Source organism: Panicum virgatum, chromosome 9K (assembly GCF_016808335.1).
Source record: "Panicum virgatum strain AP13 chromosome 9K, P.virgatum_v5, whole genome shotgun sequence".
NCBI lineage: Eukaryota > Viridiplantae > Streptophyta > Magnoliopsida > Poales > Poaceae > Panicum > Panicum virgatum.
The window spans coordinates 52,852,682-52,867,745 of record NC_053144.1 but is presented as its reverse complement, the minus strand read 5'-3'; the positions used below and the strand labels follow the sequence as shown (position 1 = coordinate 52,867,745).

Here is a 15,064-nt window from a genome sequence, read left to right as displayed (position 1 = left end):
GGTCAATTGGATCATGCTAGCAACTACCAAGCACGTTCTTCAAAAAAAGAATCTCGTATGTATGAAGGACTAAATGAAGTCTTTGCAATTTTTTTTAGGAATGAGTATAACTTTTCGCGACGAATCTAATAACGGTAATTAATCGATGATTGGCCACAGTGATGCTACAGTAACCATTCTCTAATCACATGGTCAAAGGTCTCATTAGATTCTTCAGATTTCTAGCGCAAGAATTCTGAAGTTAGTTTTGTGAACTAACTTTATTTGACACCTCTAATCGCGGTCAAAGTATGTTCTAGAATTCCTAGCACACTAACCAAACAGGGCCGCTATCGCGAAAGCTGCGCATCAAGCACCGGAAAAGGATCCAGCCTTGTAGCGGTGGTCTGAACGGCAACTTATACACAACCATCACATGATTTGTCTCCTTAAACTCATTCAATTTTTTTTTTGGGGGCGGGGCTATTGGATCCAACACTGCATGCATTCTTCCACTCTATAACCCCAAACCCGTCTTACTCCCTTCAACGCTTAAGCTTAACCTGTCTTCGGTTTTGTAAGTCGGCCTACAACGAATAGCTGTCTAAGACTTCAGCTTTGAAATAATGATGGTGATTATCAGATAAAAACATTGGAAGATGAAACAAACTTTGATGCGATTCCAATCTCATTAATGAACACAAAAGGCTGCACTTTGGCTGGATTCAGCAACAACCAGCCTGCCATGGAGCGCCTAATGGGCACTACGCACGAACACTGGATGCAGAATCTTGTGAGTTGTGACTTGAGACAACCATACGGATCGATCAACCAGTTTGATGTTGACGCTCTAGCTGTCATCAAACTCATCTAGTCAAACCTTTCCGAATATATTTTCTTCTGTGAATAGTGTCTGTTCTCCACACTCAGGAAGGCATCATGATACAGTCAAGGAAATCTCAGCGTAAGCGCTAGTAAAGTTTAGAAGCGGGATCTCTTCTGCTACTTTCTGAAAATGGCTTATCCCACGGCTCCCGAAGATACTTTTCGACAACGCAGCGATGCAACTGTGCAATGGAAACTGGGTTGTGGCCTTATCCTTTTTTTCTCCATAACATATCAAATGAGAAATCAGTCAATCTTTATGCTGTCAATTATTCATTGAAATGATGATCACAAAGAATGGCAGGCTTCTTTAGTCAGCAGTGGATGGAGGAAAAGATAAATGAGCAGGAAGAGATAGAAAGCTGAGGTGGTTAGACATTGGCGTCTAAAGCTACAATAGTGATAAAAGTTTTCCTGCACATGGTTGCTCAAGAAATAAAACAAAAGGAGAAAATGTTTATCCACTAATTTGTCGAAGTTTCTGAATTTTTAGATGTGAACGAAAATGCACATAAAGAGAGGGTGCAAATGGGCTACCGCTAGAGCCTGACTTGAAGATTTGCCTCCTTTTTTTTTTGCAAGGATTTGTCTCCTTGACATCAACTTTCCACTGATCCTAGCATTTGGTAATTTGTTTGTCTGACATTGGTAAATACTTTTGCCCTACTTTTGATGATGATGATTGGGCTACTGTCCTGCCAACAAGAAACTTGTCTCCAAAATAATGCCCCAACAAGCTAAGTACATCCTGTTTGTTCTGACCAGACGCCAAAACTGTCAACTCCGAAACAGCGGCTACCGTGCCAATTAACATGACACAATAGGAAAAGCCTGCATGGTGCTTCTGAGATCCAGTCCACAGCGACTCCATTAATGAGGACTGGAGATCCAGTACATGAACATCGAGGCTCTGTTCTTTGGTTTTAGAGTATGTGCACATCTTGATACAGTCCCGTCTCTCTATATGTTTGCTTGCCAACAAGCTGCACGCAATCTGAATCCGGATCCTCCATCAGCCCATGGACTATATATGTTTGCTTCCCATAAACATGCCTTACATATCATGGATTCATTTCACCTACCGAGTTGTTGGTTACTGGTTGCAACTTGCAACCGACAACCAGATCAGAAATGCAATGGCATTTCCTTCAAAAAGGAATGCAGAAATGAAATAAGGTTCAGGTGCTACCCACGGTAGTACCCCCTAAATTTGCATTAAAAAAATCATATAAAGTGAGCTAGACAGATAGACAATGCAATCATTTTACATTCATGCAAAATCCGAGTTTGAAGTTCGAACACAAATTTGTGCAAGGAGAAACAAAAAAGAGATGACCGCGTGAATAGTTGTGGGTGCAACTGTTCATGTTTAAATCCGCAACTATTCACATGCTGATTTCTTTTTTCCTTTTGTTTCTGCCTGCACAAAGTTTTGTTCAATATCAGATTTTGTATGAATGTAATCCTTGCATGCTCTCCTTATTTATATTTTGACCCTAAGGTGTGGGAGCACACGAACCTTTCTTTGGAAGATGAAGGGAACGGAACTCAACCACCTCATTGCTACCGGAGAAGATCGCTGCGAGCCCAACTACTTTCATCTGAACTGGCAGACTGAACACACACTGGAGGGGATTGCATTGCAGGTCTGCAATTTCAGAGCTCTGTCTGCAGATCTTGCCTGCACATTTAGTGCCCCCACATGCAGCCTCACCCGCAATACATCTTTTTTTCCTTTCCACGAAGGTTCCTGCGATCTTGTTGGAGGAGTGATCCGGAGATCTTGGCACCATGTCATGGGATGCGATGCTCCTCCTTGTGACCGTGCAGCTTTCAATTTGCTATCACGCGTGCCAACACGGGGGAGCTGCTGCTAACTGGCTGTCAGAAAGAAATGTTGCACACATCAATGGGGTCCCCTGTCCTGCACAAATTGAAAATAGCATCAGTTCACATGAAGTTTGTAAATGTGGTGAAAAATGCTCTGATCAATTTCTAATCTATTGCACGAGCTGAGTTAGCACCTGCGTTTGCTTGATTTTGAAATTAACACACAGATCGCGGGGGGCAAGGGATGTGTGCTTCTGCTGTAGGTAGGGATGCAAGTGGATACCCATTCGTATTTTTAGGTTTCTCATTTTAGTTTATTTTCTCATTTTAGTTTATTTTTTCTCCCAAACTAATTAAGTAAATGTCATTCTAGTTTATTTTATCAAATTTTGGGTCGATCCAATAACCCAAAAAAGATGGGACTTGCATCCCTAACTATAGGCCTCTGCCAGATGAACAAGAATTTTTTTTTGTGCTGTCACAATTGCAACCCACCTTTTATTCAGACTCACTGAGTACAACGTAAATTGTAATTCGTTGATACCCTATTTCTTCTTAATGCAACGATACATAGCTCTCCTGTGTACTATCGAAAAAAGTACAACGTAAACGCGAAGAAGAAAATAAACAAATAAATTGGAACCTAAAAGCTTTCTACTTTATTGGCACGCACGAGGGTGTACACGCCCACGCGTTTGCCTAGCTAGTGGAGTGTTCTTCCTCCCAGGCCTCAGTCAGTGTTTGTTCAGGGCAGAGAAGTACAGAGAAAGAGGTCTCAGCCATCAGTTGCTAGTATCACAGTTCATATAAGCGTGTCGGTCCAAGGATCTGTCTATTTAAACCCGCACGGAACCTTTCTCTTCTCTGCAGTCTCCAAGTTCAGAGGCGTCGCTGTAGCTTCGCTTGCATTTGCACCTGCTGCATTGCACGCCGACAGAAGATGCCATCTCTGCCGGTCCAGCTTTTGCTGCTCTTGCTCGCCCTGCTCTCACTGTCCTCTTCAGCTCGAGGCTATGGCGTCGGCCGCTGGATCAGTGCGCACGCCACCTTCTACGGCGGCGCCGACGCCTCCGGCACGATGGGTGCGTACAATACTACAATGTGATGGATGATCGATTGGGCGAGAGCTTAGTTTTTACCCAATGTGGTTGATCATCATTCATCAGTTAGTGACTCCGATTAATACAATGCGTGTCAATCTCTACCAGGCGGCGCGTGCGGGTACGGCGACCTGTACAGCCAGGGCTACGGCACGGAGACGACGGCGCTGAGCACGGCGCTGTTCAGCGGCGGGCTGAGCTGCGGCGCGTGCTTCGAGCTCCGGTGCGCCGGCGGCCGCGGGTCGTGCGCGCCGGGCGGCTCCGCCGTCGTGGTGACGTCCACCAACTTCTGCCCGCCCAACTACGCGCTCCCCGGCGGCGCCGGCGGGTGGTGCAACCCGCCGCTGCGGCACTTCGACCTGTCGCAGCCGGCGTTCCTCCGCATCGCCCGCTACCGCGCCGGCGTCGTCCCCGTCGCCTACCGCCGGGTGCCGTGCAGGCGGCGGGGCGGCATCCGGTTCGCCGTCAACGGCCACCCCTACTTCAACCTGGTGCTGGTCAGCAACGTGGGCGGCGCCGGCGACGTGCGCGCCGTGGCCGTGGCCGTGAGGGGCGGCGCCCGGCGGGCGCGGTGGCGGGGCATGACCCGGAACTGGGGCCAGAACTGGCAGAGCGGCGCGCGCCTCGACGGGCAGGCGCTCTCCTTCAGGGTCACCACCAGCGACCGCCGCTCCGTCGTCTCCTACAACGTCGCGCCCGCCGGATGGGCCTTCGGCCAGACATTCACCGGCGGCCAGTTCCCGTAGGAGGATCAGGCCGGCCACGGCCAGAATATTATTAATAACTGTACTGTGGCGCAGATGCTACATGTACGTAAGCTTCAGTGGTGTATATACCTACCGACATAGTAGTATACGTAAGCACGGCTGATGAGTGGGTTCATCTTTTACTACATTTGTACGAGACTTCTTGTACGATTCGTGTATTCCAATTTCCAAACGAGCCTGCACTTCTTGTGAAAGAGTGGCAGAGCCTTAGAGCACTTCTTTGTGAAAGAGTGGCTGAGCCTTAGAGCAACTCCAATAGAGTTGTTAAATTTGGATGAGCAAATGTCTATTTAGAAGTCCACTTCTAAATTTTACTCACCCAAATATGAGCATCCACTTCAGCAGTCTGAGTAAATTGGACTTCCACAGTGAGTAAATTGGACTTCCACAGTTGGCAGCCCAAATAAAGAGCCACTAAATTGGCCAATTGAGGCCTACAAAATGACAGTCCATTTAATCTCTCTGCTCGAGATTGATTTTTGATGTCCACCGACTAAATCTTTATATGACAGCTCATTTGCTCTCCCTACTATAGGCTCTTACCCCCAGCAGTGACCATACGTCTCAGACTCTTAATTAACAGTGGCCTATGGCGGTGAGATGTCTTCTTCATCTCATTCATCTATTGTAAAATCTCGTGTATGTTCATGGCATCGTCGCTTCCATCTGGCCCTCCATCCCCGTCAGGGGCGGAGCCAGGCCTGTTTGTCGTGATCAGCTGACAACTATGATTTCTTTAAAAATCAGTGACAAATCACTGTTACATTCTATTCATCAAGTGAGCTGACAACGCTTCCTAATGGAGCTGACACTGGCGACTCCATCGGCAGGCTCTGCCCCTGATCCCCATCTTTGCCCCTCTGCATCTGGTGACTCTCATCTCTGTACTTGTCAGTGCCAACCACCCCCTTGCTAACCTTTCTTTCTCTGTCTCCTCGCCACTGACCCACCCCTGCTAATGGAATTGACTGAACTTTGAGCAAGATTTAAAATTTTAAGTAAATGTATAAGTGCTGATAGATGCTAAAGTTTAGCACTTAACTCCAGCCCATTCAACTTAAATGGAGGAGGTCACCATCGCTCGAGGAAGTGCAGATGTAGAGGCATAAAATTTGGACATGGAACTTGGAAGAGGAGAAAAACACCCGGGTGAGGTGTAGAGTCCTGGTTTCTTAGACTGATCAGGATTCACACATGTAAAAATATCTGACAGCAGTACTATATTGTACCCACAGGACATGGCATTTTACTGGTACATGGATGTGCATCCCACTAATGTACATATCTTGAATCATGCTTCGATGCTCGATCAGGATTTCGCGTACAGATGTAGTCAAGTGTAGTCTTTATTAATTTGAGTGTGCTATTGTGTACATATATTGCTGTGACTGTACAGAGCACAAATCAGCACCATTCCTGAGGCAACCTGACAACACCTCAAGTGTTCCCTGAATAAATTTGAATAACAGATCACACGGAGCAGAAAGAAAAAAACAGAGAAGCGATTAAATTGATTGCTTATAAGCAGCAACAAGAAGTGCCAATGAAGTTGAGCCCCAAAAGAAAAAAGGCTAATCCTTGCAGATAGAGATTTATGAAGTAGCTGGTCTCTCCAGGGAAGACAAGGTTGTAGGAAGCACAGGTGAACAGGAACAGTGAGAATCCAATTTCAGGGACGTTGACTCTGCAACAAACACACATGTTAACTTTTATAATGACATATTCATTTACTATTTACACCAGTTCATGTGTCAACAGAAACATAATGTTCCCTGAAAAAACAGGAACAGAACGGCTTCTCATTTCTGAGCAGGGACCCACCTGTTTCTTAACCCTTTTCTGGCTTTCTGAAGTAACGGAACCTCACAATTCTGGTCAGCACCATTATTCCCTACTTTCTGTGTCACAATCCATTGGTTAAATTCTGGGAGTTCGAGCAGGCCGGCTACTGCAGCTTTTATGCGATGCATGGACATGACGCTCTCGAATAAAATCCACAAAGGCATGATATGCAGATTTCTGCAGAGAAAGATACAATATATGGCAGTTAAAACTTAAATGTCCAGGAAGAAGGAATTAGCAGCATACCAGAGCTGCATTGCAGGTAATGGGGGACCAACTCTGGATTTCTTATGGCGGTGACGACGGTGAGTGCTGTAGGAATGTAGGCGACACCCCAGACTGGTAGGAAGACTTCTGGGATCAAGACAGACACAGGGATGATAATGTTGTAGAGAAGAAAGGCGACAGTGGGGGCGATGACTCTCCGCACCAGGAAGAAGCTATAAATCATGTAGAACTTCTTCAAGGGCGACACTTGCTGATGGAGCAACAATGGCGGTTAGCTTGCTAGAATCTTCTTATAGTGCTTTCCCAAATAGGAATGGAGCCAGAGGTGATGTACAATACCTTGGTGACCAGGACCTCCCATGTCATCTTCCGGAACAAGTTTGCGCTGCCACAGGCCCACCAGAACTGCTGCCGGCAGTATGCTTGGTAAGTGGATGGAAGCTCACTCTTTACCTAAGAGATGTTTTCCATCAAACAAGTAGTACTACCTTTGGTTACTGAAAGCAGGGGTGCTATTGTATAATTTCAGACAAACAGAGACATCGTAGGATTTGGCTTTCTTACTCTAACATTCCCTACATATACAAATTTCCAACCCTTTAAGGTCGCTCGGACAGCCAAGTCCATGTCTTCAACCGTAGTCCGGTCCTTCCAACCTCCTGCGTCATCGATAGCTTGCCTACGCCACACACCAGCAGTTCCTAGGAGGAAATCATAGGTTTATTAGAAGTTTGTATGTCTATAGTCATATTGCATAATTTTATTTCCTGTTTTTCCTGAAAGTTTCTTTTGTGTCAAGTGTTGTACCATTGAAACTAAAGAAGGCAAATGTTGCTGATCCTGCTTCCTGCTCAACTTTGAAGTGGTAATCCATGAACGTCTTCTGTATCCTTGTCAAAAGGCTTGCTCTGTCATTCACTGTAAAATTCTGTCAATTAAAAATTGGACAGATCAGAATAATAAAGCACGCGATGACAGAGAAGTCAATACTGCAACACGTATTTTCAACTACTCCACAAAAGGATGATCCTTTAAGGCTTTATAAGAAATTTTATTGGCACTAGCTGTGACCTGTGACAAGTAAACTGTAACTCTGAAATGATGCTTGCCGAGGTATTCAGTTTCAGAAAGGAAACAGAAGACGAGGTCTTACCGAAAACCCACCGAGCTTGAACTAGGGCAACATTCGAATTGTGCATGAGGAATGGGACAGTTCTGAGGAGAAAATCTGGTTCTGGCTGGTAATCAGCATCAAATAAGGCAATATATTCGCATTGCTTGGCATAGTCCCACTCCATTCCCTTCTTCAAGGCTCCTGCTTTGAACCCTTTGTGGCCAACCCTGGTGGCGTACTTGACGTTTACTCCTTTGCTTGCCCAACTCTCACATTCCTTCTCAACCAAATTCTGGAGCACCGCACAAGTCATTGTCAATTTTAATTTCTGAAACAAATGCACAGACAGTCTTCCAGGATTTTTCACAAACCAATGTCTAAATATTCTTTTGTTTATTTCAAGAAGGAAAAAACATAAAAGAAATAAGGATGAATTGGGTTGAGAATGACAGGGATAGCTACCTTGATGGAGGGATCCGTGGAATCATCTAGCACTTGAACAATCAACCTCTCTTTTGGCCAGTTGAGCTCGCACGCTGCTCCAATCGACAGCTTGTACACCTGCACACCAAGCTCAAAAGCTCAGAAAAGCAGAAATTAGCTCCAAGAATCAAAAACAAAAATGAACACCCCCCCTCCTCCTCCTCCTCTTAAAATTCGAATCTTCTCAAATTCCTCTGTAAAAATCAGATGTGCGGAATTCACCTCGAGCTCATTGTACATGGGTATCTGGACCATGACCATGGGGTAAGCAGCAGCAGCATCCCCCTTCTCCTCGTCGCCGTCGCCGGCGAGGGGCTCCCACTAGAACCGGTGCTCGGGCTTCCATCCCAGGAGCTTGACTCCAATGCTGACGGCGCAGTTGTAGGTGGCCTCCACCACCAGCATCACCGACATCAACATGCACGCCCACACCGCCGCCTGCAGCGCCGGCGCCACCGCGCCGGACCGCACCCACGCCCAAACCTCGAGCCACGCGCCCCACTGCCCGCCACCACCGGAGGAGGAGGGTGACGGCTCGGCGGAGGAGCCGACTTGTTGAACCGAGGCGAAACATGCTCCGGCGGTGAGCAATAAGCAAGCAAGTAAAGGTCATCGAGTTGGATGGAGGTTTACCTGTGGCCGGATAGGTGAAGTTGACAGCGCCGGTGGCGACGGCGGCTGCTACGGCGGCCGCGACGGCGACGACGAAGAGCAGGGCGCCTGCTGCTTCTCCGGCCTCCATCCTGGCCCTGCCCTGCGGATGGGGAGGCCGTGCGTTCTCCGGTGTGGAGCCGTGGACTTGCGGTGGTCGTAGACTGGTGCGGGCGCTGCCATTTTTGTTGCCGGAATTTATCGAGGCCTGTGGTTGCAGGGAAGGGGGAGGATGGAAGGTTGGACTTCTTCGGAGCTGGGGGCACGTGGCCGAGCAATCTCAGCTATTCGTCTGCCTCTGAAGTCTGAACAAACCACACCCGGAGGTAGAGGCAGTTGGACATGTTCTTGGCTTCTTGCACAGCAGAGGTTGGTCTGCAATTCAGCATGTTCTATACAGTGATTGTTGCTGAGGTGTGCAGAGATACACATAGATAACTGGAAAGTGTTTTTTCTGTGTAAACTCTGGGGCCATGGCAAAGGCAAAGAGTTTTTCAAAAAAAAAAGCAAAGGCAAAGACCCTTTCAGTAGGCCGTGTTTGGTTTTTTCCGTGTTTTTACTGTAGCACGCTTTGACCACTAATTTAGAGTATCAAACGAAGTCTAATTACAAAACCACCTCCACAACCCCCGTGTAAATCTCGAGAAGAATCTAATGAGGCCTTTGACCGCGCGATTAGAGGATGGTTACTGTAGCATCACTGTAGCAAATCATCAATTAATTACAACAATTAGATTCGTCTCGAAAAGTTACACCCGTCCCTAAAAAAGTTTTGCAAATAGACTTCATTTAGTACTCCATGCGTACGAGATTCTCTTTTCGAAAAACGTGCGCGAAAATTTTTTCATCTAACCAAACACGGCCAGAAAGAATACTGCAGAAAGGATGACTCATCATTCAGAATGCTACGTGGCAGGTTCAGTTGATTGAACTCCGTGCTGGCCTTACCGATGGCTGCTTCCGTGCTAAGACTGACCCCAACAGCCGAGGCAACACATGAGGCAAAAGCAAAATGCATCTCCAGCACCTTCTCCAACAGACGAGGTAGCACGTGAGGCAAATTGCCGTCGCTAGAGAGAGAAGGTGCAAATATGCACTCCCTCTCTCCTCAAATGCAAATCGCCGTCTCCTCCCGCACCCGCCGCACCCGCTATGGCCTCCGCTGCACGCCTTGCCGCGCGACCACCCCCTGGAACTCCCCGCCCGCGTCCGCTCGCCATGCCGCGGTCTGCACCGCTCCGGCCGCCCCGCCGCGGTCGCGCCGCTCCGCCAACCCCGCGCGTGGGCCTCTGCCTCCTCCTCCGAAGGCAAAGCGTGCTTTGTCGTGTCCTCTGCTCCCATTCGAAGAGTCCGGCACCACACGGACTCCTCCGCCGCTCGCGTACACGCACCAATGGGGGAGGCCACGGACCCGGCGCTTGCGGCCGCCAGGGGCTGCGTGGCGCCGCCGCTGACGTGGCGGACGCGGCTCGCGGTGCAGGCCGCGGGGTACGTCACCGACGCCACCCGCCGCGCCGATGGCACCGTCAACCGCCGCCTGCTCGGCGTGCTCGACAAGGGCGCCACGGCGTCGGCGGCCCCACGGAGCGGCGTCGCGTCCCGGGACGTCATCATCGACGCGGCCTGTAACACCTCCGGTGTTTAACACTATATTAAACAGGCAATTCACATGCGATGACACGTTAAACCCTCCCCCAACTTCTCAATTACTGCAAAGCCGAAATTCAGTTTAAACACGCCAAAAAGTCAACCCTCACACTTTTGCTCAAATGAACTCTTGCCCAAAACGAAAGTCGTAGAGTTGGACAAAACAAACAACTTTCGTGTTCAAAGTTTTTCAAGTTCTAACATGAAAATTTGAATTAACCCCGAAAAACAAGCGGGATCATTAAACTTGAATTCAAATTTTGAACTTCCAAACCATCGCTCAAATGAAGTTTTGCCTGAAAGGAAAGTTGTAGGAAATTTAATTTTGAACAACTTTCGTGTTCAAAATTTTTCGAGTTTCAATTGAAAAATTTGAGTTTTTGCTAAGTCAAACAGTGGACTTTCTTTTCTCTCTCTCCACTCCCTTTTCCTCTCTCCTCTCTCTCTCCCTCGCTGACTCCCCCTCGCTGCGCGCGCAGGCGTCCAGGCACGCCGCGCGTGCGCCCGCTGCCGCGCTGAGCCGCTGCCTGCCCCGCTCGCTGCCCGCTGCCTGGCCGCGCGCTGCTGACTCCCTCCCCTCTCTCGAGTGCGCACGCCCCGTGCGTCGCTGACGCCCAAGCCGTTGACGAGCACGCCGCGACAAGCGCACGGCGACGCACCGCCTCGCCGCCGTAGCGCCCAAACCGGCCGACCGTGCACCTGCTGCCCGCACGCCACCCCGCCATCATCGCTCCGCCCCCGCTGCGTCGCTACCCACGCCACCGGCCCGCTTGCTGCGCCCTGACCCGCCTTGAAGGCCGCCTGGCGAGCACGCCACCGCCAGGCCGCGCGCACCGCCGCCGCTGCCCTCTTCTGCGCCCAGCCCCTCCTCACGCCCTCACTCCCCCTTTTAGCTCGCGCCGCGCGTGTGCCCGCTCGCCCACGCCCCATTCCCCACGCCCAAGCCCCACCCCTTCGCCCAGAACGGCCAGCGCCGCCGCGCCACTGCGCAAGCGCCGCCGCGCCCCCATTCCCGCTCGCCGAGCCACGGCTCCCGTGGAGGGCCCAGCTCAGCGCCCCTCCACCCCCACCGAGCACGCAGCGAGCTCTATTTCACCCCCAGGCAGCTCCCAGGCCCGCCCAATTTTCCCCGGAGCCTCCCAGCGCCGCGGAACACCGCCGCCGCCGTCGTGAACACCGCCGGCCGCCCGCCCGCCGCGGACCTCCCTGCTCCGCCCCTCCCCGCCTCCAGTCGAGCCCCGAGCTAGCTTCCTCAGGGCGAAGTGAAGCTCCCCGGCCTGCTCTTGCCCCTCCTCCCGCACCGGAGCGCCGCCGCTCGCTGCAGCCGCCGCCGCCGCTCCCTGGACACCGCCGCCGACCCTGCTCCGGCCGTTCCCGTCGACCACATCACCCACCCCTAGGTAGATCTCGGCGAGCTCTTGCCCTAGGACCCCCTCCCCGCCGCCGGCGAGCCCCTCCTCGCCGGGAAACGCGCCGCCGCCGCATCCCCTGTCTCCTACCTCCGGCCAGGGACCCCAGCGCAATTTGTTTTAGATTTCCAGGGGGTTAAGTGAAAGATCCAGGGGCCCCTTTGCAATCTGTGTTTTTGTATTTTCTAGATTTTCCAGTGAACTTGTAAATTCGTTTAAAAATCGTAGAAAAATCGGAAAAATGCAAACTCAACTGTTATGGAATCCTAGAAAAGATATCTACAACTTTTGTTACATGCACTTTTTCATTTGCTCAATAGTTTTTATTTCATTTAAAATGCAAAGGAAATGTACTTTATATTAGATCTCAAGTTGAAAGCATGAGTTGTTAGCCATTTTTGGTCAGTAGGGTACATGTTAGATGTATAACCTTGTGTAAAAGTTTCATAGACTTTTGACATGCCTAGATATCAGTTTATTTGAATCTTGCTTTATGCCTTGTTCAAAATAGTTTGTTTGTACATACTGTTTAACTTGGTCTACTGAGCTCAAACTTTTACAGTACCTTTAACTTGATGTTTTGTTGCTGTACAAAAATTTTGAGAAATTTTTAGATGGGTGGAACCTGTCCAACTAATTAATAGTATAGATATTTACACTAAATCAAGAAAAATAGTTTATTTGCATAGAAAAATCTGATAATTTTTCTAGGGGATGAAATTGAGTTTATAACCATGCTGGTAAAATATGAGGCTCTGGAACTTGCTATAACAGTCTATGGAATTGAAGTTTGATCCATGCAGCAATACATTGTGCTATTTTTCATGCCCTGTACAATGCTTGTTTAATTGTGAAAAATTTATGGAAGGCTCCTATTTATGTATACAACACTCAGTTAAAAGTTCATTACCAGTACTTGTATAATTTGACCTGCAAAATTCATCTTTGTTTCTAGCAGTAGCTGTTTATTTTATTTTTCATGATTAATAGGCTGCATGAAATGGGCTAAAAATTTCACAGTAGGCAAGTTACTCAGAGATGTATCTTGCATAAAAATTTCAACCCCAGAATCTATGTTTAACATTATTTATGATAAGGACATGCTTAACCTAGTAATAAATAAGACAAATCTTCTTTTGCTGCATAGGGATAAAAGAGAAAACCCATCCGAGTTACTTTGTGAAGTCAGTACAATGATTATTACTCTAAAAAGGGTTGTCCAAAATGTTGTAACATAATCTTTTGCAAACCATCTTAAGTTGGTGTTGGGTTACAACTCTTTAATGAAGATTTGATTAAATCGTATCACTGAGATAACTCACGCTTATGCATTTCATATAGATTCGACTACTCTCCCTGACGGTACGTACGAGTTGGTGCCGGAGTCCGAGAGTGAGCCGCGTGAAGCTCAAGTAAATCTGACTGAAGCTACCGAAGACCCGAACCCAGTTTCGGAAGAGCCCACAGCTAGTTACGCTCAGGAAGGCAAGCCCCGGAGCATGACCTACCTATTTTAAATTATGCAACTATTTGTATTCCTGTTTATTGTGCATTTAAGTTACAGGAATTGTTTGGAACCTTAGTTGCATGATCCTAGGTACCTATGCTTGAACACTAGCATGTGTAGGTCGCTAGTTGGCTATGCTAATGGTTCGGTAGAAGTCGGGTGATTTCCTGTCACTCGCGAGCTCATAGGAGTTGAATGCTTACTACACACTGCAATATAAGGTTTACGGACGGGGTTGTGGTACTTGAGATACCCCGTCTGTTTAGTCAAAATGGATAAGGCCGCGGTGTGTGGTAGTGGTGGTTAAGCGTTTGAACGTACTAACCACATGCCGAGAATATGGTAATCGGTAAGCTTAAGTACCTGATGGAACCGGCCGTGGAACATACTCCCCACTGTCTGGTCTATGGTCACGCACGGGTGCAGGGCACCCTAGGACGGTGGGCCTGTTTCATGCCCGGGGAAAAAGGGGAAAAGTCGCGTGGGTGATTGCATTCCCCATGCGTGTGTTTAGGTCTGCCTGGCCAGGTTAACAAATTCGATTCGAATCGTCCGTCTCCCACGGATATTGAGACTGCTTAACCCTTTTGCCACATAGAGTAAGAAGTGGAACGATGATGATGAGAAATTTGGTTGATTGATGAAAAATAATTGCTTTCCACCATGTATGCTTTAGGATAGATGCTAATGTAGAATGGTTAATCATAATAGAACTTGAAAGCTAAAATCGGAAAATAAGGACTCACTGCTATTTGGCAAAGACAAACCCCTCAAGCCAAAAGCCTTGCATGTCTAGTTAGAGGGTTAGTTATATCCTAGTCGGGTAAGCCTTGCGGAGTATTAGTATACTCAGCCTTGCTTGTGGCTAAAATTTTGTTTCAGGTAATACTTTTGAGGACATGATTGCTAGTTTGACTTGGCCGTGTACCCTGCCTCCTGGTTGGTCGGTGGAGTGGGATACGACGCCGGCCAGCGATGGCAATGCCGAGTGATGTCATGTACGGGCTTCATCATGACATCATGTATCGTCGTTTAGAACTCGTTTTATTTCCGCTGCAATGAACTCTGAACTACTTTCATTTCGAATTTCAAGTACCTTTCAATGATTTTGAACTTGGTTTGTAATAATTAAGTTAAGACTCTGTAATGTAATATATTTGTGAAATGTTGTACTCTCTGGACTCACCTTCGTGTGGGTTACATGTAAGCTTTGGGTTCGATCGACGCTCAGGTGGATTCTTCGGGACTTTACCCGACAGCACTGCCGAATTACTCCGTTTGAAGTGCGTGTTAGCCGGGATTGTCTTTAAGATGATGGTTAGCGCACTTGAGCCGGATTAATTAGGGCGGTACTGCCACAGCTGGTATCAGAGCCGAACAAAGCGCACACCCGAGAGTGCGACTAGATTTTAAAAGTTTTACTTAAAACTTAGCCACTAAATCGCGTTTGGTAAATACGTTGGTTCGTTAAGGATTGTATATAGTACGTAAAGCCCTAGGGAATATTATGGGAGTTTGAGGTGGCTATCTAACTTATGGTTTATTTATAACTGACTTCCAGCACATTACTCTCTATACTTTAAATTCAGTACTTTACATTATATAACGACGCACCTACGCTA

General features: G+C 48.0%; 1 protein-coding gene and 1 pseudogene across 2 annotated transcripts; one reads left to right on the top strand and one right to left on the bottom strand.

Annotated features, from left to right (window-relative positions):
- The first annotated feature begins 3,389 nt into the window (after positions 1-3,389).
- On the top strand, positions 3,390-4,862 carry LOC120652212 (expansin-A21-like). Its single transcript, XM_039929973.1, has 2 exons — positions 3,390-3,776; positions 3,903-4,862. The coding sequence occupies exons 1-2, from the start codon at positions 3,635-3,637 to the stop codon at positions 4,538-4,540; spliced, it is 780 nt and encodes a 259-aa protein (XP_039785907.1). The 5' UTR covers positions 3,390-3,634; the 3' UTR covers positions 4,541-4,862.
- A 1,027-nt stretch (positions 4,863-5,889) lies between these two features.
- LOC120652210 lies at positions 5,890-9,270 on the bottom strand (annotated as a pseudogene). The gene is made up of 10 exons (XR_005666480.1): positions 8,862-9,270; positions 8,451-8,779; positions 8,208-8,306; positions 7,785-8,037; positions 7,439-7,549; positions 7,196-7,332; positions 6,971-7,084; positions 6,682-6,881; positions 6,383-6,580; positions 5,890-6,245 (listed from the first exon to the last, which is right to left on the bottom strand). The product of XR_005666480.1 is annotated as a probable glucomannan 4-beta-mannosyltransferase 5 (transcript).
- Positions 9,271-15,064: the final 5,794 nt, after the last annotated feature.

Excerpts from the sequence above, each read along its gene's own strand:
- LOC120652212 (XM_039929973.1), top strand. The coding sequence starts at position 3,635 with ATGCCATCTCTGCCGGTCCAGCTTTTGCTGCTCTTGCTCGCCCTGCTC. Across the intron at positions 3,777-3,902 it reads CGACGCCTCCGGCACGATGG|GCGGCGCGTGCGGGTACGGC; the intron begins GTGCGTACAATA and ends AATCTCTACCAG.